At 63.3% G+C, this 24,706-nt stretch overlaps 1 protein-coding gene across 5 annotated transcripts in view; it reads right to left on the bottom strand.

The window, feature by feature from the left end:
- The window catches only part of SBNO2 (strawberry notch homolog 2), a 44,028-nt gene that overhangs the window by 4,482 nt on the left and 14,840 nt on the right, over positions 1-24,706 (bottom strand). For all 5 annotated transcript variants that reach the window (XM_060094771.1, XM_060094773.1, XM_060094772.1 and 2 more), the window contains exons 3-19: positions 22,300-22,373; positions 21,598-21,706; positions 9,364-9,525; positions 8,115-8,198; positions 7,727-7,823; positions 7,242-7,396; positions 7,001-7,134; positions 6,830-6,920; positions 6,588-6,731; positions 4,972-5,089; positions 4,584-4,689; positions 4,011-4,164; positions 3,101-3,277; positions 2,517-2,614; positions 1,680-1,762; positions 581-772; positions 178-347 (exon numbers count right to left, since the gene is read on the bottom strand). In XM_060094771.1, the coding sequence (XP_059950754.1) occupies positions 178-347; positions 581-772; positions 1,680-1,762; positions 2,517-2,614; positions 3,101-3,277; positions 4,011-4,164; positions 4,584-4,689; positions 4,972-5,089; positions 6,588-6,731; positions 6,830-6,920; positions 7,001-7,134; positions 7,242-7,396; positions 7,727-7,823; positions 8,115-8,198; positions 9,364-9,525; positions 21,598-21,706; positions 22,300-22,373 (2,148 nt within the window). The remainder of the gene's footprint in view (positions 1-177; positions 348-580; positions 773-1,679; positions 1,763-2,516; positions 2,615-3,100; positions 3,278-4,010; positions 4,165-4,583; positions 4,690-4,971; positions 5,090-6,587; positions 6,732-6,829; positions 6,921-7,000; positions 7,135-7,241; positions 7,397-7,726; positions 7,824-8,114; positions 8,199-9,363; positions 9,526-21,597; positions 21,707-22,299; positions 22,374-24,706) is intronic.

The following is a 24,706-nucleotide window of genomic DNA, read 5'->3' as shown; positions in this document are numbered from 1 at the left end:
GGGGGATGGGGTCGGGGGTCAGGCCTGGGAGCCCTGGCCCAGGGGGCGTGCGGGGGAGGTGGGCGTGCAGCTGAGCGGCAGTGGCTGAAGGGGTAGAGCAGGACACGGGACGCTGGACCCAGCAGCCGCTCCCCCCTGCCACCGCCGAGCTGGCCACCAGGGGGCACCAGAGCTCACCTCCGCCACACACTCTGGACCCCCGAGCTGGTCAATGAGCTCGTCCAGGGTGTTGACGGGCAGCTCCCGGCCCAGCGCCTGCACCTTGGCCAGCAGGTCCTGCTTCAGCCGCTCCACCCGCTCCAGGACACCGGGGCCGTGCAGGTCCCGCGGTGGGGGACACAGGGGGCCTGTGGGGCCAGAGGGTCAGGGGGGACTGTCCAGGCCGCCTGCCCACGGCCCTGTTCCCAGCCCTGGCCCTTGAGGATGACGGGGGTCTCTGGGGAGCGGGGCTGAGCCAGGGGTCCAGAACCTTCTCCCTAAGCCCCACCAGCCCTTGCCAGCCACGTGCCCCGAACCCCACACTCGGAGCCTGAGAAGCAGGGACGTGGGGGGAGGGCGTGGGGGCGGCCGCGGGCCTCACCGCGGTCGTCGGCCGGGAGCCCGATGGCATCCACGATGACCACGTCATCATCCATCAGGGACTCGGGGGAGGAGTGGAAGTCGCTGTCCAGGCCGCCGTCCGACTCCGTGCTGCTGTCGTCACTGACGCGGATCACGCCCGCTGCGTCACACGCCAGCCTGGGCACCTTGGCCCCACGGCCCCGCGGCCGCCCTGCAGGGGAGCAGCCAAGGGTCACTGCCGCCTGGCCCCGCGCCTTTGTCTTGGCGGCATGGTCCGGGGACAGGCCCGGGTGCCAGGATGGTCAGGGCTCAGGGCCAGAGCCCCCTGCTCCATCCACCTTTGGCAGGTCTGGGCTCTGCTGGTTGCCGGGGCGTGGCATAAAGGGGCACCTCTAACATCCCCGCCAGACTTCCTGACACCGCAGTGTGTCCTCGGGTGGTGCCTGGGGAAGCCACACGCCCACCCTCACAGGGCGGCCCTGGGTGGGTTGGCCAGAGAATAAGCCCAGGCCCTGATGGGGCGATGGTCCAGGGGCCTACGTAATTAAGCTACCATCCAGGACACCCAGAAGGCCAGTCCCAGGAAGTGGGAGGGGCAGGACTGGGCCCCCGAGGCTGGCCGTGTACCCTCAGGTAAGTTGCTTTGCTTCTCTGAGCCCTACTTCCCCTCTGGGGGTGGATGCTCAGCCTCTGCCTAGAAGAACAGCGAGCAGTGCACGCCAGAAGGTGCTATGAGGCCACTGCCCCATCCCTGGGTGCTTTTAAGAGCTCCATCCTAGTCCCCGGACCAGTGTGGTTCCGGCCTCGGGCTCACTTTCACCTGGGGAGTGCAAGGCCCCGCCTTCTGGGGTTGAGGCTAGAGGCCGTGGGGGATGCGCTAGCCACACCCCCATCCTGCAGCGCTGGGGGTTTTAGATGACTGACCAGCTGCCCTGGAGAGTTGGGGAGGGCATCAGGGGTCAGGCCACATGGCTGTGCAGCCAGCAGCAGAGGGGGCAGCGGGAGTGACAGGCTGACCCAGATCAAGGCTCAGAGAGGAGGGAGGCCAGAGGGAGGCGGCAGGAGCAAGGGAGGAGGCCACAAGGCACCCAAGGTCCAGGCGGGCGGCGGGCGCTTACTTTTTCGCTTACTGCCCAGTCCTCTCTCTCGTTTCCTCTTGGTTGAAGGAAAGTGCTTCTGAATTAGCGACAGAAAGACGCCTCTGAAAGTGAGAAGCAGAGTTTATTTTCGCTGGGAGACCTGGAGGGGTTGGGTCCCGTGTATGGGTTTGCACTGGTGGGGACACCCAGCGCCAGGGGGCCCCGCGGGTGGGTCTGGGTGCAGGGGCTCAGAGAAGGCGGGTGGGAGGGGAAAGGAGCTGCAAGGACACGGGGGTGGGGGTCCCACCCACATGTGGTGGGCAATCGACAGAGTGTGGGTGGGAAGCTGGGTGGGGCTCCCGCCGTCAAAGGGCCCACAGCTCTGCCCACACGCGCTGACGGCCTCTGAGGGCCGATGGGGAGGCTCCCAGGATGGGGTCCCAGGGGCAGGGAGGTGACGCTGGGCTGAGGGGGAGGGGCCAGGATGAGGTGAGCCGGGCAAGGGGCCTCATGCTGGGACCCTCACCCAGCGTGGGAAGAGAGGCCAGGGGCTTCGGGGACCACCAAGGCCAGTCCCTAAAATCAGTGCCGTCCTTGAAACGGCACGGTTCCCACGTGGGGGGGTGGGGGAGGGCACCGGGAAGCCTCATTCTAAAGCCCTGGGACCCTCGGCCAGCGCCCTCCCTCCGAGTCCTGGCGTCCCCACGGTTACCCTTTCTGGCTTTATAACGCAAGCTGGGCCTAAGGTCACTGAGGGCCGGGGCCGCTCCCTAGGCTGGGAATACAGGCAGGGCCAGGCCACAGGTCGGCCCCAGGGTGGGTTGCACAGGGAGGGGTCCCCGGCGTAGCCCCCACTGGGCAGCAGGCATCACTCACTCGGCAGCGGACACGAAGCCATCAAGCTGGCCCTCCTTCTCGCCCAGCACCTCCCGGGTACGCGCCTCACCCGTGGACTGCAGCCCGATAACCACGCACTGCGGGGGTGGGTGGCAGTGAGCAGAGCCCTGCCCACCAGCCCCGGAGCGCGGGGCCCCAGAGGGGCCCCCAGGGAAGCCCCAGGCCCCACACCCGCCCTATCCTGTTAGCCGAAACCCAGGGCTGGCCTCAGTCTTTCCCTCCTCCCACCCGTGTCCCTCGGGCTGCCAGGCCCCGACAAGCCCAGATCCACCTGGAAAGTCCACCTGGCAGCCTACAGCCAGCCTCAGCTCCCAGACCCCCACCCCCATCCTCTGCCCTGTTCTTTCTGGGGACTCACCAGCCCAGCCTGCACACAGGGAGCCTGGGGCAAGGCGGGACCAGAACCTTCTGGGCCTCAGCATCGCCCTCACCAGCCCCATCCTTGTGGGTTCGGCCCAGCCACACGCAGGCTCCTTTGCGATCGTGAGGCTGGCACGCATGCCGGGTTCTGCCCACTCGCCCCTGACACAGGGATGCAGGGAGCCCGGCACAGCCCAGCTCACCTTGTCCCGGGCCAGCTCCTCCCGGGCCAGCTCCACCAGCCGGCGCACCTTGGCGGCAACACATAGGTACTTGAAAAAGCGTTGGTGGGCCGACCAGAACTGGCCCCACAGGGACTTGCGTGACTCCAGGCCGATCCAGTCGGCTGCCTGCTGGAACACGCCCAGGGCCTCGGCCCACTGCAATGACACGCCCGGCTCAGCTCACTACCACCGTCTCTGCCCGGACCCCGGCTGCCCCCGCCCCGTGGAAATGTGGGCCAGGGAAGGGGGGCTGTAAGTAGAGCAACAAGGGGGCCCTGGCGATAGCTGGACGGTCGGAAATGTTAAGAAACAACAAGTGTGATGCTGGCGAGGCCGTGGTGGAATGGCGCTCGTGCAGCCCAGGGGTGGGTGGACACCGCCTCCCGAGGCGGCGGGGATACCCTCCCTGCCAGCTCCCTGCCAGCAGCCTCTGACTCTCCACACTTCAGACCAGGGGTCTCGCCAGGGCGGTCCTGCCCCCAGGGGACACTGGGCCATGTCTGGGGCATCTGTGGCTGTCACACTGAGGGGATCCCAGGCATCAAGCAGGTGGGTCCAGGGAGGTGCTCCCACCCCGCAGCGCCCCGGACAGCCCCACGGAGAGAGACTGAAAACGGCCACCATCTCTGGGTTCTGTCCTGGGGGCAACGTGCTCACGAAATCGTGGGGAGGGGAGGCGGGGACGCGGGCGTACAGTCCGTACAGAATCCCCAACTTGAACAGGATCAAGATGCTGGGCTCCTGCCAAAGACCGAGGTGAGCGGGCCAGGTGCTCCCTCCTGTCCACAGTCTGACTAATCCCTGTGGTGTCCTTAAGGGCAGACGCTGAAGGTGACGGGGGCGTAACTCCAAGGGGACATGCAGGCTGTCCACTCAGTCAGAGGCTCACCAGCAGGGCCGCCCGGTTGTAGATGTGCTCAAAGGCCGGGGCCAGCGGGATCTCCTCGATGCGGAAGGTGACACCGGAGAAGCTGAGCTGGCGTGCGATGTACATGCCGCTGACCTTCATGTCCATGGCCACGATCTCCATGGCGCCCACACCCCTGCAGGTGAACACAGGCTGCCTGGGCAACGGCCTGGGACCACATGCTAGGTCCCACCCAGGGACAGAGCAACCCGGGGAGGGGCTGTCACCCAGCACTGAGCCCTGGAGAGCGAGGAAGGGCCAGGTGCATGGAGCAGAGAGCACTTGCAAAGGCCCTGTGGCCACCAAGGGCCTGGTGTGCCTTGGAAACAGACAGAAGGTGGTCTGCCTGGACCAAGGAGGGGCCTGCACGGGAGCAGGAAAAGTGGGGAGGGGGCCCTTTCCCCCCAAGACCAATGGGAAGTACTAGGCAGAGAAAGGATGGGATTTACATTTTAAGATCTCTCTGGCTGCCAGAGGAGCATGGGCAGGGGTGAGGGTGACACCTGGCCCCCACTCCCATCATGTGGGGGGTGGGCACGGGGGTAAAGAACGCACCTCTTCTCGATGGCATGCAGAAACTCCTCGAAGGTCCGGAAGGGCGTGCCCTCACCCCAGATACCCAGGCGGCTCATGTAGATCATGTTTCGGGGCTCAGAGGCACCTGGGGGAAGGGGGAGCCACCATCAGCTCTTCCAACCTGGGAAGGTCGGGGCCTCAGGTGTGGCCCCAGAAATGGCACGAGGGCCAGGAATGGGGACCTGAGGCTCTCAGGAAAGTGCCCACGGCCAGCTGGCAGAGGGGAGGCCCCTGACAGGGGTTGGTGTCTGAGAACAGGGCCTGGCAGGAGCTGGGGTGCAGACCAGACGCTCCCCCCACTCTCTCCCCCACACAGCTGCGCCAGGGCAGGCAGGCATCGCTCGCTCATCGATGACCAGGCCCTCACCTGTGGCGCTGGCATAGACCACCCTGGCCAGGGGCAGCTTGTTCTGCAGGTCCAGCACGGCCTTGCCCATCTTGGTGGAGCTGGCGTTCTTGGCTTTGTGGCACTCGTCGAACACAATCTGGGGTGGGCGTGGGTTAAGGACTGTTCTGGAAGGCAGGCCGCCCCACAGACCCACCACGACACCCTAGGTGGTCCCTTCCTGGTTGGGGGGAACTCCAGAAGGTGCCTGGGGGGATCTGGCCACGGGGTGGGGTCCTTGGGGTGTGTGAGGCCACCAAAGCCAGAGGGAAACAGCCTCTAGGCCCCAAACAACGTGGACAGGAATTGGAAGACACAGAAAGTTCTTAATGTTTTCGGGGGAAAAACAGCAAGTTACAGACAAGTATGTCTGTCACGTACCTACCTGAAAGGCAAGGTGTGAGTGCCACATGCACGCGCACATGTGTCCACACGTATGTATAGGGGTTCAAAACACGGGTGAGGTTAGCCTGATGCCATGAGGCAGCCCCCAAGGTGTGAGGTTAACACTGCTACTTTTTTACGCTGCTGTTGCTGAGCTGAGGTGTCACCTGACACCGGGCGCCCAAAAGCATCAGTAACCCTGCTGCTTCTTCTGGCTCATGGGAGCTCTGAACAGACTATGCCTCATGAAGAGGGCCCACAGGCCTTGTCTCATCGGAGCCCGAGGGTCCTCTAAGGGCCCCTGCAGAAATCCCCAGGGGAAGCTGTGGCACCTGTGTGTGTGTGTGTGTGTGTGTGTGTGTGTGTGTGTGTGTGGAGGCGGGGAGCAGCTGGGGAGAAGGCCAAGGGGGGTTGGCCTGAAGGCTGTTACTGGTAAGAGGAATATGTGAAAGAAGAAAACATTAACACCAGTCAAGCATCAGACTCCAGCTTATAGTCTCCTATACTTCTTTTTCCTACAGCCTGATGGACATTCCTTTTTTTTTTTTTGGCCACACCAGGCAGCTTGCGGAATCTCAGTTCCCAGACCACATATCAAACCCGTGCCCCCTGCATCGGAAGCGGGGAGTCCTAACCACTGGACCACCAGGGCAGTCCCTGGTGGACTTTCCTTTTGTCTCCTACAGTTTGGTGGGAGCAAAAAGAAAGTGATCTCAGGCTGAAGAGCAAAGGAGGAGACGCCTGGGGCTCCGGCCCAGTCAGGAAGAGCCTGGGACCCACAGCAGCTGGCAGAGCTGGAGCAGCGGGGCCTCTGGCCTAGCTGTGCTCTGGCTCTCCTGGCCTGCCTCCTGCCCCGCCCCCACGGAGCCTGGGTGGGACCAGCCTGGAGGCCGGACAAGGACAGGGGAGGAAGTGCTCTGCGCCCCCAGACCTCCGGCCCCGCTGCCCACGGTGTCGTGGCAAACACCACCCCGACCCTGTGGTTACGGGTCCAGCCGGCTGGAGCCAGGAGGCCGAGCCAGACGGCCAGGGACGGGTAACAGCGGTCCTTGAGGGCGAGCCTGCGCCACCAGGCCCTCCCTGCCGGGACTTCCTCCCGCGCTTCGGCACCCTCCAGCACCGCCAGGACCCAGGCCTCCATACCCCTGTGCACTCGGCCCCGCCCCTCCCGGCCCCCTGCGCTCGGCCCCGCCCCCTCATCACGGCCAGGATACCACGCCATCGAAGGCCTCCCCACACCACTCCAGGATCTGCCGGATGCGCGTGCGATGCTGCCCGCCTGCCTGGCTCTCCCCGATCAGGGCGGAGTAGGTGGCGAAGAGGACGCCCTCTGAGGTAGTGTTGTCGCCGTACTTGATCTGGGGAGAGGGCCAGGCATCGGTGCGCGCCGGGGCATAGCCACACCCGTGGTCCGGGACCCCCACCCCTACCAGGCGAGGGGCTGCGGGCCACCCACCTTGCTTAGCGCGTACACCGCGATGCCAGGGGCGGTGATGTCCCGCAGGTCGCGCTCTGCGTCGTACTTGAGATCGTTGGAGACGCTGAACCTGGGGGTGCGAGCCAGCAGGCTTCAGGAACCCCCTGCCCACCTGCCGGCCCACCCCGTGCCCAGGGAGGGACAGCTCACCACAAGGCCTTCTTTCTGCCTCGCAGGTAGTTCTCCAGGATGATGCCGGCCACCGTGCGGCCCTTGCCCACGCCCGCGCCATCGCCGATGAGGAAGCCCGCGCGCTGCCCACTGGGGAGCAGGACCTCGTGTTGCTGCGGGAGTGGGGGAGGAGGCAGGGGTCAGCGTGCGGCAGGGTCAGGGTGGGCACTGAGACCGCCCCCACGCCGGATGCAGACCTGCTGGGAGACCCCGGGATCACCTGGCAGGCGTAGGTGATGGCCTCTAGCTGCAGGGCGGAAAGGGCCCCGCTGTCGGAGGAGGCCAGGGCGAGGGTGTAGGTGATGTCCGGTGGCGGAACGCTGGACAGCGTGCTGGTCTCCACCACGCGGTCCGGGTGCTGCTTCCCAAGCTTGGCTAGAGTGGCATGGTGGGGCGGGGGCAGGTCAGGGGCGTGGTCTGGACAGGGTCGGGGGCGCGGCCCATGGGTGCAGAGCAGGAAGGCGGCTGACCTCTCCACTGCCCCCTCCGCCTGTCTCCGGTTGTGCCCAGTGACGAGCACAACCCCGATTACAGAACCGCCCCCCGGAGCCCTCCCACAGCTCCCACACCTGCCTTGGCGGTTTAAGGGGCCCTGGGACCTTCAGGGACCCCGGAGATGGGCGCCCCTGGCCGGAGGACGCAGACCCCGTGAGGCTGTGCAGCCCGGTGGTCGCTGCTGGGGGTCTTCTCCCACAGGACACTCACACTTGGACGGCACGTAGTCGGCGTAGGTCTCTGCGTGGCCCAGCTCCTCCGCCTCATCCTCCTCAGCTTCGTCGTCCTCCTCGGGGTGACTCTGAGACTGAGGGCAAGGTGCTGTCACGCTGGGGACGGTACTGTCCCCTGCACCACACCAGCCTCCCTGCCAGGGTCAGGAGCCTGGTCCACCAGCCAGCCCAGTGACTTGGGGCGATAGGGAGAGGTCCCCCCTCCTAGCATGGTGCCTCCCTGGGACCTCAGTTTCCCCATCTGTATAATGGGCAGACCATGCTTCTAAGCCAGCCCAGGGCCCACATACAACAGGTGCCTGAGTGAGTGGTCCTCCCTGGTCCCCAGGAGGGATGGGCAGGGGTAGGGAAGGGGCCTGGCTCACCTGGTAGCTGACGAGAAGTGGGGTGCTGGAGAGAGAGGACACAGGGTCCTCAAGGCCTGTAAATGGCCCGCCGGGCAGGAACAGCTGGAGGGGAGAGGCGGGGAGAGTAGGCATGAGCCTGCAGGCCACAGGTGGGGAGGAAGTGCTTCTATGGGCCCCCGGCCTCCAGAGGGGCTCGCCTTGTGGTCCTCAAGCCCCTCAGCTGGCCACCGGCCTCCTTCCTGCTGCCCGCCCACCTAGATCTGGCAGATACATAAGTACTAGGGATACATAAAGTACTAGATAAATAGGTACTAGGAATGCAACGTACAACATGATAGAATTTGCACTGCTGTACGTTATATATAAAAGTTCTTAAGAAAGTAAACCCTAGGGGTTCTCAGCACAAAGAAAAAATACGGATTTTACTTCAACTTTTTTTGGGGGGGGGGGCACACTGTGTGGCTTGTGGCATCTTAGTTCCCTGACCAGGGACTGAATTCACGCCCTCAGCAGTGAAAGTGCCGAGTCCTAACCACTGGACCGCCAAGGAATTCCCTCTATTTCTTTAATTTTGTATCTATATGAGACTATGGATGTTCACTGACTTATGTCATCATCATTTCATGACGCAGGCAAGTCAAATCACCATTCTGTATGTACACTTTAAACTTACTGCTGTATGTCAATCACATCTCAATAAAACTGGAAGGAAAAAAACCACAAAAGTTTTTTTGAAATGAAAATAAAATGGAAGTGAGGTACAGGGAGGTCTGAAACCTACTCTCAATTCCCTCTCCCTTTTTTTTTTTGAATTAACGAAAACAAACAAACAGCCGCAGACGCAGGTTCCTGGAAGGCTGACTCAGGTTCCCAGCAGGCAGGGCTGGCCACAGCAGCAGTGGGCGTGGCGTTTCAGCTTCCCGCCTGGGCCTCAGGTTCCCAGGAGGCTGGGAGCCGGTAGGAGGGCCCTGGCGAGGCGAGGACGGGCCTGGGTCGCCTGCCGCACCTACTCTGGGCACTTTGTATCCCCCTGCCAGCCCTAGACTGGGCCCAGACTCTTCCCGAGGGCCCGGGGGTTTCATGGGCACTGAACCCGTCAGGGCAGCTAGGCATATGCCTACTGGTGTCCACTAGTGCATGCCGGACTCCCCAGAGCCCCTCTTCCCCCTGGGGAGCCCCTGCATCTTCTGGCCTACACGGGAGACATGAGCACCTTCGAGCGACACCCTCCTCCGTGTTTGTTCGGCCGAGGATGGGGCACACTGACCTTGTCGTGGGTGGAGGGGCCAGTGCTCACGTCCCAGATGGTGGGCACCTGGCTGAGGCTGTCGGCGGGCAGGAAGTCAGGTGTGTCTGCGATGTCCGAGAGGGAGTCCACGGACGAGGAGAAGATGGAGGCATTGGAGAGGTCATCGAGGTACGAGGAGTCCTGCAAGACAGGCCGGGTGAGGGCAGCTGTGAGGCCCAGCCACACGGTGGATGCTGCTCAGCCACAGAAAGGGGTGACGCACTGACACTCACTACAATGTGGACGGACCCTGAGGACACGACGCCCAGTGAGAGAAGCCAGACACAGAAGGACACATGGTGTGTGATTCCATTGATGGGAAACATCCAGAACAGGCAAATCCAAAGGGACAGAGAGGAGGTTCCTGGTTGTCAAGGACTGGGGAGGGTGTGGGGTGACTGCTGATGGGGACGGGGCTTCTTTTTGGGGCCATGAGAATGTTCTGGAACTAAACAGATGTGATGGTTGCCCGACTCTGTGAATGCACTGGAAACACTGAATTATGCAATTCAAATGGGTCAGTTTTACAGTATGTGAATTGTATCAATAAAGCTGTTTGAAAAAAAAAAAAGGAAAAAGGCAAGCGGAGGTGAGAGAAACCAGACCCCACAGGCTCTGCGCTGGACTCTACTCAGGGGACACCGGGAGAAGGCGACAGACACCCCGTGCCTGCCCTGGCCCATCCCCATGGAGGAGGTGACACCGGTGTAGGGATGCCAGGACGCACGGACCGCCACAGCTTCAGGAGACATCCGCTGCTGTGGAGGTTACAGTTTCTAAACCTAAATTTAAAGGGAATCGGGGGACTTCCCTGGTGGTCCAGTGGTAAAAAATACGTCTTCCAATGCAGGGAACAGGGATTCGATCCCTGGGTGGGGAACTGAGATCCCACATGCTGCGTGGGGCAACTAAGCCCGCACGCCACAATTACTGAGCTTGTGCGCCTTAACTAGAGAGCCCGCATGCCGCAAACTACAGAGCCCACGCGCCCTGGAGCCCGCACGCCACAACTAGAGAGAGAAAACCAGCACATCACACACAACTAGAGAGAAGCCTGTGTGCCGCAATGAAGACCCCGTGTGCTGCAACTAAGACCCAACGCAGCCAAAATAAATAAATAAACAAAGGGAATCAGGTGCAGCGCCGGGGGTTCCCGTTCCGGCCTCCCTCCCTCCCAGCCCTGGTCGCAGGCATGCAGCTCCTGAGTGTGCCTGGCCTGTGCTGGACGTGGGGACATGCAGAGTCAGCCCCTTGGGGCTTCTGGACCAGGGTCCCCTGAGGTGCCCCGCCGGGTCACGGTGCCCACACCGCCTGCCACCTGGGGAGGGCAGTGCAGCACAGCCCCCCCGTGCCCAGAGCTGGGGAAGGTGCAGGCCCCCCACCTCCCTTAGCACCTCCAGGCTCAGATGCGGGGCAGCCCTCAGCCAACCCCCCCAGGGAGGGACCCCCCCACCCCCGCCTGCCTGCCATGGGTGGAGCCAGGTGGGCTGTGGCCACAGCGGGCCCATCAGCGGGAGCATTTCCCGAGCAGGGTAGGGGCCAAGGAGGAGGGAGAGCAGCCCTCTGGGAGCCCCCGGCCCCGTGTACTGTTCACACATCTCGGCCCATCAGGGCTGTTGGAAGGCTGCGACCGGGCGGGCTGGGACAGAGGGTGTGGTGTCCCACTAACCAGTGAGAGAAGGCCAGGAGGGTGGGCAGGGCTGACCAGTGGGGGCCCCGGGGACTCAGATCAGTGGACTCTGGGGAGGAAGGGTGGGCCTGGGCCTAGGGTCCACCCGATGTGCCCAACTTGGGCCTGGAGGCCACAGCTGAGCTGGCTTCTGGGGGTGGAGGGCAGGTCTCCACAGTCCCAGGTCACCGAGAACAGGTCCCTGATCTCAGCCAGTGCCCAGTCCTGCCCCACAACCCCTCAAGGGCCGTGTTTCTGGGGCTCCCCTCCGACTGATCTGCATGGGAATCAGCCCCCCAGGCCCTGGGGTGCGGGGACCTTCAGGCAACACTGTCCAGCTTCCCCAGGACCCCGTGCTCAAATGCTGGTGAGTGCACAGCCCCCAACAGACAGGCTTGAGAGCACTGTGCAAAAAGGACAGCGGGCCTGGCAGGAAGGGGTGGGGCCCGCTCAGCTCGTATAAGGCAGGGGGCCCCCTGTGAACGCCTCCCACTGCCCGGGGTGCCCTGGCTCCGGCGGTTTGCAAGGAGGGCACTCTGAACACCAGGCCCCTCCTGGCCCCTGCCCCCTGGCCACACGCAGTCTGGTCCCACGGAAGTGGGGCAGACCTCAACCTCCCCCCACTGCCTGCAGGTGCAGGACCTGGCGACCTGGGCAAGTCCAGGCGAGGAGATGGGGGCATGGCAGACAGTGCCTAGCAGGACCGGCTCAGGACCGGGCAGCGGCCTGGGAAGAAGCAGGAGGGGAATGCCAACCCTAGAGCAGGGAACAGGTGCTCCACAATGCTCCTTGGGGCACCCTGCACTCCCATGCGAGAGCCTGGCGATTCAACAGGCCAGAGCATCCATCTCGGGGGACACTGAGGTGGCGGCAGTGGGTCTGGCTCTGCTGACCCCAAGGCCTGCTCCCTACCCCACCCCCGGTCAGCTGGGGTCAGAGGTGGCACATCCCGAGTCTGGTGGACAATGCCAGGGAAGGGTGGGCTGCAGAAGCTGGCATGGGCATGAAATGACATGGGGTAGTGACCCCCAGAGACTCCGAAGGCTGGCTGGGGTGGGGTCCGCGTACAGGCAGGGACAGCTGTCTTTGCTAAAATCCCTCTGGGACCAGCGTGGCCCTCCCAGCAAGCGCCGCCAAGCCTGGTCAGGGTGACGATGACCCCGGGCCCTGGAGCCCTGAGAGGTGGGCCTGCTTCCCAAAGATGAAACAGTCACTGGGCAGTGGGCAGGGAGCGGGGCGGGACCTCGGGGGCCAGCCCCAAAGATGGCAGAGGCAGGGGCTGAAAGGGGCGCTCGGAGGCCACCCCGTGTGAGGGCTGAGCACAGAGACCCTTCCCAGGAGGACAGCGCACAGGTGAAGAAGCCCCCCGTGGAGGAGCCAGGAGGTCAGGTCAAGGTCAGCAGCAGGGACCCCTGGGGTGATGGCTGGGAAGGGCACCTCCCCTCCGAGGTCTCCCCCGGGGAACCCATGGCCCCAGTGCAACCACGAGAAAACACCGGACAAACCCAGACTAGGGATGTCCTGCAGGAGTCCCAGCCCGGGCTCCCCACGACTGCCCAGGGCCCTAGCCCACCCCAGGAGAGCGGGCGACACCGGCACAGCCTGGGGGCCCTGGTGCCACAGTGTTACTGGGGCAGAGGCGACATGGGGAAGCGTGGACTCTGGGGCCCTGAGGAAGATGTATGAACACGGGCCCATCAGCTGGGACGTGGGCGGCGCCGAGGGGCTGGTCGTGGGCACACGGGGTCCCTCTGAACTGATTCACAGTCTCTCTGTAAATCTAAAACTGCTCTAAAAAATATAATTTATTAGGAAAGTGGGTGCTCCCTCCCCAGTCTGTGGACACCGTCTCCACCAGATGCCCTGATGGGCAGCCGGCATCATCTGGGGGCCCCTGGATCCTCGGGGGCAAAGGGAGGTGGGCCTCACTTGGGTCGCAGGGGGTGGGGGTGGGGTTCCCGAGGTCCCTCCCCCTCCCCACCGTGGAGGGCAGGTGGCTGGATGGGAGTGAGAGTGGACCCCCCTGGTGGGCTGCCTGCCAGTGTTGGGACCTGACTCCCAGCAGCCACAGGAGACCTCCAAGATAACCCAAACCCAGAATCACCTTCCTTGGGTCCCCAGGGCCCGGTCAGGGCAGGGCCGCAGCTCCCAGGCCCTCACCAGAGACCCCAACCCAGCAGCCTGTGTCTACCCCTCCCCGGGCTCACCTCCCGACCTGAGTCCCCACCTGGAACTCCTCCGGGATCCCAGCACCCCCCGCCCCGCTCTTCCCACTGCAGGCCCCAATGCAGGGGAGCTGGCTGGTTACCCCGACAGTTCTGGGGGGCCAGGAGGGCACAGGGTCGTCCACTGTGCTTACTGCCTCTCAGCATGTCGGGGACCCTGGACCAGAGAGGAGCTGCCCACGCAGTGACCCCCCACCTCATCTCTGCCACCGCCCAGCAGGCTGGGACAGGATGGCCCCCAGACTGGACCCAGCTCTGGGTCTGCTCAGCACCCCCTCCCAGCCAGGAAAGCGACCCCAGAAACACTCTTCGGACACAGGTCCTCTCACTGGCCCTGGGCAGGGGCCCTGAGGAGGGACAGAGGGACAGAGAGATGGAGGGATGGGGACCGATCCTACCTGTCCAATCAGAGCCCGTCTCAAACCATGCCCCACCCCGGCCCACAGAGCCACTGCCACCATCCCAGGACACGGAGCGCCCACGAGACTCCAGGTGGGACGGCTCCAGCCCCCTGCAGCCCCCTGCCCTCCCTGGCTGTCCCCACATTCCACGTGGCTCTGCCCGGAAAACTCCAGCGGGGTCACCCTCGCTGCCAAAAACAGACAGACGGAGCGGGCTGGGGGAGCCCTCCCCCCGCCCCCAGCCCGGCTGTTCCCGGCGGTTCCCACGGGCCCTCCCAGCCTGGCCCCCCTCGCAAGGCAGGAGCCCAGGGTTACCTTGCCGAGGGCTGCAAACTGCAGCCAGAAGCGCAGCTGGGACATGGTGGCCGCCGGGTCCCAAGAAAGCAGTGGAAGCAGCTGCCTCATGACCACGGGCGGCTCAGCCCGCCGGCCCTCAGCCCTCAGCCCGCCCGGCCGCATTTGCATGTTGGTTTAGTCACCGCCTGCGCCTACTTCCCCTAAGGCCGGCTGACTTTCAGGAAATGATGCCTGCCTGGTAAGTCAGGACGGTTACTGGCAAAGCGTGGAGAATTACTGAACGGGGCGGAATCTACCACAGACGGCTGTCAACAACGCCGGCGGGCTGCCACTGGCTTGCCCCCTGCCTGCCCCAGGCGCCCTCCTGGCCCCGGCCTCAGTTTCCCCTAGACCGCTGTCCCCCCAAAGCACGTGCCCAGCTGGGCCTGGCAGGGACCACAGCTGCCCCTGGGATGCCCACAGCAGTGACTCAAGGTTCAGAGGTCCCCGCATCGCAGGGAGGAAACCTTGGCGGGCTGCCCCTTCCGTGCCCCCCATGCCCTCCTGGGCCTGCCCTCAGCTCCTCAGCCTGGACCTTCACTGTCCCAGAGCCCGCCTCCAGTGCCTCACAGGGCCCGCCCCAGGGCCTTTGCCTGTGCCGTGGCCCCACCTGGAGGGCCGCCCCCATGGGGCCCCAGGCCCCATCCTGCTCTTCCTCCTCCAGCCTTGGCGAGCGGTCTGGCTATCCCCAAAACGCTGCTCTCCCCTGTTGCGTCAGCCCCTGCAACCTGCAGCCCAGAACAGAGGGCAGGACGCAGACAGGGCCAGCGGCAGGGGACACAAAGCCCTGAGGCCCGGTGCCCGTCCTGCATGTTTCTTTTGATCACCCCCATCCCAGGACGGTTCTGTGCGGATCCGCGGCCGAGAGGAGCGAGCGGGCCCATGGGCCTCCCTGCAGCTGCCCAGCACCCCAGAGCTCTGACTGGGGAGGGTCCCTGGGGTCAGGGAGACCTCGGCCCAATGCTGCAGCCCTCACCTGTCTCCAGCCCACAGCCGGCGGAGGAAGGTGGGGGGGAACATGGCCGGCGGCCACTGCCGCAGGTGAGGAATGTGTACAAATGGCAACGAGGGGAGGAAGGACACGCAAACTGTCACGCAACAGGGAAACGCAACCCGAAACCAGCGGGACACACTTCATACCCGCCCGGACGGCTGGACCCACAAAGCCAGCAGGGACCAGTGCGGGGAGGAGCTGGAGAAATTGGAGCCCCTCCACGGCCGGTGGGGGCGTGAGACGGGGCAGCGTCCTCGGAAAACAGTCACAGTCACCCCACGACCCTGATTCCACTGCCAGACGCCCACCAGGGGCAACGGAGACACACGTCCACAGCAGCCAAAGGCGGACATGACCTAAGTGTCCACCAGCGGATGACGGATTAACACCACGTGGTCCCTCCACACACGGGAGCATCACGCGGCCACGTAAAGGGGGGGAAGCCTTGATGCTCACTACTACCACGTGGACGGACCCTGAGAACACGATGCTCAGTGAGAGAAGCCAGACACAGAAGGACACACAGTGTGTGATTCCATTGATGGGAAACGTCCAGAACAGGCAGATCCACAGACAGAGACAGAGAGTGGGTTCCTGGTTGTCAGGGGCTGGGAAGGAGGTGAGGGAGTGACTGCTGATGGGGACGGGGCTTCCTTTTGTGGTGATGGAACGTGCTGGAATTACATAAAGGTGGTGGTTGTAAAACTCTGTGAATACACTTTAGAAGGATGAATTTTAAGGTGCGTGAATTTTGTCTCAATTTTAAAAAGAATTACTAGGAAACGGACATGAAAAGAAGACCCACAAAGGACAAGCACAAACTTTTTGAGATTAGATTTCAGCAGCAGGAAACTGGTCAGGTTGCCAGCAGTTTCTAAACTTGGACTCTGACCCCTGTATCTCAGCACCAGGTGGCTGGTCGGCCCTGTCTGGCCAGCGCATCCGATCCGTGGGGCTGCCTGGTCGGCGGGACGCTCGCTGGTCCCTAGGCTGCCCCCGGGCTGGCCACGGAGGGGTGGGCACAGCCCATGTCAGGACCTCCTTTGGAAATGGGGTCGCTGCAGATATAGTCAGCTAAGATGTGGTCGCACTGGAGCAGGGCGGGCCCTAAGCCAACGGCCGGTGCCCTTACAAGAGGGGGGTCTGGACACAGACAGAGAGGAGAAGACCACGTGGAGACAGAGGAAGAGGTGGGGTGACACAGCCACAAGCCCAGGACGCCTGGGGCCCCAGGAGCTGTGAAAAGCAGGATGGACCCTCCCCTAGAGCCTGCGGAGGGAGTGCGGACCCCCGGGTGGGGGGCCTTGGCCGCGGCCCCGCGTGACCCAGGGGCTTCCCATGGGAAGCAGCCCCACACCGTGCCCTGCCAGCGCCAGAAATCGCCAGGAGCCTGCTGGCGGGATAGGCCAAGCCTCTGACCCTGTGGAAATCCGTTCGCGAAGCAGTGGATGTTGCCGACCCCTCTCCGTGTGGGGAGCTGCCCAGAGTTTGCAAAGCACTTTTCTGAGCTGTGACCTCATCCTGCTTCCCAGAAGCCTGGGCTGGCAGATGGTAAGTGTCCTTATCGGGTGGACGCGGGGCCCACCTGAGATGCCTGGAGGGACCCTCAGGGCGCACGCCTGCCCCGCCGACTGCGACCGCATGATGGGGTCTCAGCCCACCGGAAAGAGCCCTCCCCCTCCCCGGGGCCCGGCCGAGACGCGAGGGTCCAGGGGGCCTTGGGAGGAGGGGTCAGGGCAGCTACCTGATCCCGGGGGCTGCAGTGGGGCTCGGCACTGGGGGGCAGTGAAGGAGGGCGGGGCGGCCACCCCTGCAGCCAGGACCCCAGAGAAACCAGGGTGGGGAGAACCCAGAGGAGGACCTGGAGGGGCAGGGGCAGCAAGAGCTGGAGGCACAAGGCCTCGGGGGGCATTTGGAAGGCTGGGCACCCCTCCAACTCCAACTCCAACAAGGCCCCAAACAGCCCTCCCAGCGAGAATCAGCCACACCTGGAACACACACTCACACTGAAGTCTACACGCACGTCCACACCAGCATGATTTACGGCAGCCGAGAGGCGGAAACGACCCAGATGTCCATCGACGGACAAACACATACACACACGTGTCCCCCCACAGACGGGGACATCCCTCAGCCATGCAAAGGGGTGAAGCCCCGACACTCGCTGCAACGTGGACGGACCCTGAGAACACGATGTTCAGTGAGAGAAGCCAGACACAGAAGGACACACAGTGTGGATTCTATTCATGGGAAACGTCCAGAACAGGCAGATCCACAGACACAGAGAGTGGACTTGTGGTGTCGGGATGGGGAGGGGGAGGGGTAACTGCTAAGGGGGATGGGGTTCCTTTTGGGGGATGGAATGTTCTGGACTTGGACCAAGGTGATGTCTGCACAACACTGTGAATGCACAAAAACTGCTGAATCGTATGAAATGCAAGTCACATTTCAATTAAAAAATAAAAGCCATGGGCTTCCCTGGTGGCGCAGTGGTTGAGAGTCCGCCTGCCGATGCAGGGGACACGGGTTCGTGCCCCGGTCCGGGAAGATCCCACATGCCGCGGAGCGGCTGGGCCCGTGAGCCATGGCCGCTGAGCCTGCGCGTCCGGAGCCTGTGCTCCACAACGGGGAGAGGCCACAGCAGTGAGAGGCCCGCGTACCGCCACAAAAAAAAAAAAAAAAAAAAAGCCACACGTCCACACCCCCCAACACGTACTACACCCTGGGGTGGGAGACCTCACGTGGGGCCCCTCAAGGTGTAAGGGGTGTAAGGGCCTGAGCAACTCTGTGCCAACCTGAGGGCGCGAAGGGCAGTGCACAGTGGGGGGACCCAGAGGGTGCCGCCTCACCAGGGGTCAAGGTCAACCCATCAGCAACGAAACGCATCCACACAGGGCCTTGAAGACAACGTGCCGCGTTTGTGGGCCTCCTGCCAGGGACGCAGACCCCCTCCCAGTGTGGGGCACCCTACAGATGCCTGGCCGGTTCTTTCAGAGCCTCAGCACACCCATGGGTGTACACGGGTGTGGTCACCAGTGTTGCACCAGGGCTAATTTCTGCCCTGTGACGCTGGCCTCGGCTACGTAAGATGCTACATGTAATGTGTAGGCAACAGCGTCAGAGCTGAAATTTTCAGGTAACCCCTGGGTGCACTTCCCCTCCCACACTTGGAACCCAGTGCCCCAGCTCTGGGGGCTCAATGGGTGCCAGGTCTGATGGCCAGGACTGTCCAGTGAAGCAGAGCTGCCCCAGAGCAGGGACCGGACTGGCTTCCCGCTTTCCCCAGGGCAGAGTCCCTTGGCTAGAGATCCTTCCCAGGTACCTGGGAAATGGGGACCCCACACGGAGGCCGGCTCGACCCTCACCAAAGGTCCTGGCCTGGGCCGGCTTGTGTGCAGCCCCCAGGGAACTGTTCCCGGCCCAAAACGTTTCGCTTTGGCTGCTAGGAAACTCAGGGCTCAAGTTTAGTAACCAGGAGGTGTGTTAAGGCCTGTGGGTTTCTATTCACTGCCTGCCCCCAGCCCAGGTCTGGATTCCCCATTCCAGCTCCTTCTGATGTACAAACAGGAGTGAACGCTTCAACGGTGTGCCATGGGCCTCGTGAGGGCTTCACATGGTGAAGTGGCTTAAAACAACACACGTTTATTACTTTATGGTTCTGGAGGTCAGAAGTCTGAGATGTGTTGTCAGAGCCGGTTCCTTCCAGAGGCTCCAGGGGAGCATCGGTTCCTGCCTTTTCAGCTTCTAGAGGTGCCGCATCCCTGGCTCGCGGCCCCTCCTGCATCCTCACAGCCGGCAGCGCAGCATCTCCCGTCTCTCTCTGCCTTTGACCCTCCCGCCTCCCTCTCATAAGGACCTTGTGGACTTCTGTGGTGGCGCAGTGGTTAAGAATCCACCTGCCAATGCAGGGTACACGGGTTCGAGCCCTGGTCCAGGAAGATCCCACATGCCACGGAGCAACTAAGCCTGTGCGCCACAGCTACTGAGCCTGCACTCTAGAGCCCGTGAGCCACAACTACTGAGCCCACATGCCACAACTACTGAAGCCCGCGCGCCGAGAGCCTGTGCTCTGCAACAAGAGAAGCCACCGCAATGAGAAACCTGCGCACCGCAATGAAGAGTAGCCTCCACTCGCCGCAACTAGAGAAAGCCCGCGCACACCAACAAAGACCCAACGCAACCAAACGTACATACATTAATTAATTTTAAAATATATATATATATTAAAAAAAAAAAGACCTTGTGATGACACTGGGCCCCTCAGGGAATCCAGGGTCACCCCCATCTCAGGGGCCTTAATTTAATCCCACCTGCAAAGTCCCCTCCGCCCTGTGAGATGACAGATCCACAGGTCCCGGGATCAGGACGGGGACGTCTTTGGGGCTGTCCCTGTGCCGGCCCCCGTGCGACGTCACTCAGTCTGAACCAGGAGCAGAGGTGTCGGTGGTGGACCCACCGGGCCAGGGCTGGGCTGGGAAGAGCCTTGAATGCCAGGCTCGCTCTGGACTCCGTCCTGGCTTGGCCCACAGGCCCAGGGTCCTGGGGGAGGTGGAGAAGGCTGACCACAGGGCCTCAGACCCTCAGCCTGGCTGAACTGTGGTCTCACATCTGTCTGACCCCACGGTTGGCAGTGAGGTGAGATTGCGTTTGAAGAAGGTTTCGCTGCTCTAAAGGGAGATCTGGGTCCAAGTCGCCCCCAGCAAGGGCAGCTGGAGGGCAGGTGGGCTGCGGCCGCTCTCAGCGAGCATATGTCGGGTGGATGAGCAACCTCCAACACGGGGCGTGCTTCCCCACCTGCAGCAAGGAGCGGACATGGCGCCCTGGGGGCTGCTGGGCTCGGAAGCCGCGTGGATCCCTCGCAGAGCTGGGGGCGCAGCGGGAGTGGGCAAGTGGGGGATGGAGCGAGGCCAGGCGGTGGCCGCAGGAGCCGGGACACCCCCAAAGGCTTCATCCACCCAGCAGGGACGCCCCAGCGGGGGAGCAAGTCTGGACGCAGAGCCATGCCCAGGACATGGTGGACAGGAGGCCCGTCAGCCGCCAACCCGCGGACGAGCCAGAGACGTGGGGCCACGGTGGGTGGGGAGAAGGTCCTGGGCCGTCGGCCGGGCGCCCTGGATGCTGAACCCACTGGCCCTTCGTCTCCTGGAGGCCAAGGGTCTCCTCAAGGGCCGGCGGTGGGCAGAGGAAACCGCATATGCCTCTGTAGAGGCAGGGAGGCTGCGTCCACGGGCCTCCTGTTCCTGCCCCATGGCCCTCGCCCTCACCCTGGGGGACTTGGGGCTCCCGAGGGGCAGGCTCTGCTCCCGTCACCACGAGGCCCAGCCGTGTCGCTTCCTGGGCGGCCACAGAGGGTCACTGACAAGGTCACTGACAGGGCAGCTCAGGGTACGGTGTGGCGGGGCTGTGCCCCCCAGGCTCCGGGGTCCCCCACCTCCCCAGCGCCCGGGCTCCACCTCCCTGGCCACGTGCCTGCCCCCCACCCCGGCCCCCGCGGCTGTGTCTCCACAGGGACCCCAGCGGGTTTAGGGCCATCCTAACTGGGAGGACCTCAGCTCCGTCTACCTAATCACACCCGCAAAGACCTGACTGCCCAGTAGGGTCTTGTCCTGAGGTCTTGGGAGGACCTGGATTTGGGGGCACGCTGTCACCGCAGCACACACCCCTCGGTCCGGTTCTCTGCCCGGCCCTGCTGCCCCGGTGAGTGTGGGCTGGTCTGAACGGCCCTGGCCTTGGTCCAAGTGAGGCCAGCAGGTCTGCACCAGCCCGTGTGTGCCGTGGCCTCCCTCGGCCTGTCACCTGGTGGGGCCCATGAGCCCCACTTTACAGAAGGAAACTGAGGCTCGGGAGCTGAGCACCTGACACTCCACCCCCTGGCGGGCCCACGTGGCTGCTTCCCAAACTGAGCGCCAAGGCAGCCCAGACACAGAGGCCAGCACAGGAGCTGCCAAGGGTCTCAACTTTCCAAGGGAAACCCGGCGCCACTTGGCCCCTCTTGCCCCCACTTCCTGCCCCCTGGTTGGGGTCACCCCATGACATTGCTGGGCTTCTTCCCGCAAACCCCCTGAGGCTCTCAGGTTCGACGGCTGCCGTGCGGGACAGAGGTGTGGGACCCATTTGTGAATCCCGCGGACAAGGCTGCAAGGCAGAGTCCGCCTGACTCCCTGGGGGCTGAGCTGCCTGGCGTCCCCCAAAAGATAGAAGTCAGATGTCCTCCTTTCCTCCAACTCGAGGGGCTCACGTTCGTCAAGCAGCTGCTGTTTCGGGGACATAAATGCTCACTATGCTGTTTCGACCTGATGGGGTGTCACTACGGCCTGGGGGCACGCCGGGAACGTGGACCCCGCCAAGGCGCTAGGGCGCCCAGATGGAGCGAGTGGAGGTCTGGGCGAGGCAATCGGACACTCGAGACGTGGCCCCATAACCCGCAGACGGGCAGGAGCGCAGCTGGGCCCCCAGCCTCAGTTACGTGACCTCCGACCCGGCGCCCCCATCTGCTGAGGGGAAGTCACACCAGCCCGTCCCCCAAACAAGCCCAGTCCCCCAGCACTGACACCCCACATGGGGCACGGCCCAGCCGAGGTCTCCTACCTGAGGAAAGTCGCTGCTCTTTGGCGGGAAGCTGGGGGTGGCGGCTGCAGGGCCATAGCTGGTGTCCACGCAGGGCTGGCCCACAATGAAGGAGGAGTTCATGAACTGGCTGGAGGCGGAGAAGGAAGCTGAGCCAGCAGGCGTGACGAGGGTACTGCCTGCCCACCCCAGGTGCAGGACAGGCCAGCAGGAACAACTCCGGCGCCTCAGAAACTCTGCTCAGGAGGGGCCCACGCACCCATGTCTCGGGACACGGCGCCCCAGAAGAACCTCAAGGCTCTGGCTGTGTGCTTCCGTGCCCTTTGCATGGGCCATTCCTTGGCCTGGTACCAGGTGTGCTCTCTTGGCAAACTCCTACTTACCCTTCAAAACCCAGCTTGCTGATGCCCTCCATGGGGAAGCTGTCCTCCCGGCTCCTTTCACCCCTAAAGTTTCTTACCACCACCTGGTGTCCCCCCCACAGTATAGCCCTTCCTGGCCCCCTTGTCCCCACTACCTCTGCCTTCTTCCCTGGAGAGTTCTCGCTAGACAGACCACAGCAGGTCAGTCTCAACTCTCCCCATGCGGCCAGGGCCTGGCCCACAGCCCCCCTGACTGAGAGCTCTAGTTTTCTGTAGCCCATGACTGCGGGATGAGGAGGCAGAGTGAAGCCCCTGCGAGGGGGGGACCCCCCAGCAGGATGCAGTGGGGCTGGGCACTTACTGGCTTTCGCTGGAGAAGGCTGGGTATGGCGTGGGCGAGAAGCTGTTCCACCAGGGGTAATGCAGCATGGCATTCTGAGACAGAGTGGCGGCCATCAGGGGAGAAGACAAGAGGGCAGGGTCCCTGGCCCTCCTCCCCCCCCATCCCCCCCTCCACACACACCGCTGCACTGCCCTGGGGCAGGCTCCAGAGAGCACTGAGCCCGCCTGCCCAGGGGCTTCCCAGCTGGGTCACCGGTGCCTCGGCTTCCCCGTGTGCACAGAAGAACCTACCCAGAGGGCTGTGGTGAAGAGGAAGGCTTTGGTCAGTACACAAGCAGGTCTGGGAGCCAGCCGGGGAGGGGATGGCGGGCATGGCCGCGACTCTGGACTGGCAGGGCCCCCAGAATCCCTGCAGGGCCTGAGGAGCCCAGGCTGGACGCCTGCATTCTAGAAAGCGGAGGAGGGGACCCTGTGCAAAGCAAGACAGTAAGAGTCCCTCCTGGGCCAGCACCCATGAGTGAGATGCGCAGCCTGCCAGCGGGTGGGTCGGGGAGAGGGGCAGGGGACTTCTCAGAGGGGCGGGGGCTGAGGTCAGGGTGAGGGGCTCCCACCAGCACTGTGGACGGCCCTGTCCCAGCCAGACTCTCACAGCCCAACCCCTCCAGGCAGGTCTGAAGCCCGGCCTTCTCAGAGGTCCCAGAGGCCAAGCCCGTGTGGCCCAGGAGTGAGGCACAGGCAGGGGTTCTGGGGAACCTGCTTTAGGAAACACCAGGGGAACGGAGGGTGGCTGGAAGGTGAGCCTGAGGTCAGCAGGGGCAGCATGTGCCAGGACTGGCTTGAGGGGTAGGGCTGTGGACACTCACACCCTCTGTAGAATTGGGGCGCTGCGTCCCTGCCCTAAATGGGCCGCTGGCCACGTGAAACTCCATCAGGGAGGCCCGCTGGCTACAGTTGCCATGCCCACTTGTGCCAGCCCTGGCCACACAAGACCTGCCCCTCGGGACTCACTGATCTAGTACTGGCCCAGAACCAGCCTGGGGGGCCGGGACCGCCCCTCTGTGCCAAGGGGGTTGCCAGCCCCACTTTCCATCACTGTGCCCCCAGCCCTGGGCTGCCTACAGGGCCCCGCCTGCTTCCCCATGATCCAGCTCAGAGAAGAGGCATGTAGGAGATGTGGTGAGATGGTATCGACTGGTAGAGGCCCCTTGGCCTCCAAACTAGAGGCCAGTCCAGGCTCTAGTCTGGGCCCAGAAGGGGACAGCCGGGGAGGCGGGCACCAAGGGGTCCCTTGCTCACCAACCTTCTCCACCTGCACCCAGACTGGGCCTGGGGTGGTCCCTGTGGAGCTCCCAGGCCAGGGGACCCCCAGGTCCTTGAGGAGTTTGAGGCCTCAGGCTGGGGAGGCCTCAGGCTGGGGAGGGTCCCTTATGACTTTGTCTACCCAGCACCCCAACCTCCTCTCCCAGCACGTTGCTCTGGCAAGGCTGCCAACCAAGGACATCCAGCCCCACCCCACAGGGGTGGTACAGCATGGCCAGCCAATCAGAGCCTTCCTCGGGATTTTACACTTGTAGCCAGAGGGGTGACTCCACCTTCAGAGGGCAGGCCTGTGGAACCAGACTGGTCCAAAGATGGGCCCCTACCCCAGCTAGCCAATCAGAGCCTGCCTGGAGACAGAGGCTGGCCCTCTTCTGGGAAGGAGCAGGCCCTGGGAGATTAGCCAGAAGCTTCCTAGGCCATGTGCAAACTGATGAAGAAAGATGATATTCCTGCTAGGGCAGCAAGGGTGGCAGATAACATAGGGCTGCCAGATAAAAAACGAGAATTGGGGGGGCTTCCCTGGTGGCACAGTGGTTGAGAGTCCGCCTGCCGATGCAGGGGACATGGGTTCGTGCCCCGGTCCGGGAAGATCCCACATGCCGTGGAGCGGCTGGCCCGTGAGCCATGGCCACTGAGCCTGCACGTCCGGAGGCTGTGCTCTGCAGCGGGAGAGGCCACAACAGTGAGAGACCCGTGTACCGCAAACCCACACCCCCCCAAAAAAAAACCCCAAAAAAACGAGAATTGGAATTTCTGATAAACAAAAAATAATTTTTAGTGTAAATACTGTATGGAACACACACATACTAAAATTTTATTTGTGTTTATGTGAAACTTAAATTTCACCGGGCTCTATATTTTTATTTGCTAAATCTGGCCACCTTAGGGACACTGACAGTCCTGGGGGCATGCTCCTGCCAGGCAGCCCTGGGGCCAGCTCCACTCCCCGCCTGCTCCACCCTGGGATCCTCCTTACAAGCTTGGTTCGGGCAGGACACAAGAGAGAAGTAAGGAGCACAGTGCCAACACTGATGCCCGCAGCCTACACGGGCTGCCCGGGCTTCTGGTCACTCTTGGGCCAGGCCCAGTGTGGCCTGAGGGGCAAT

The sequence above is a fragment of the Mesoplodon densirostris genome, chromosome 3 (genome assembly GCF_025265405.1).
Source record: "Mesoplodon densirostris isolate mMesDen1 chromosome 3, mMesDen1 primary haplotype, whole genome shotgun sequence".
Classification (NCBI taxonomy): domain Eukaryota; kingdom Metazoa; phylum Chordata; class Mammalia; order Artiodactyla; family Ziphiidae; genus Mesoplodon; species Mesoplodon densirostris.
Note: the sequence above shows the minus strand (reverse complement) of the source record. Positions and strands in the feature narration are given on the sequence as shown.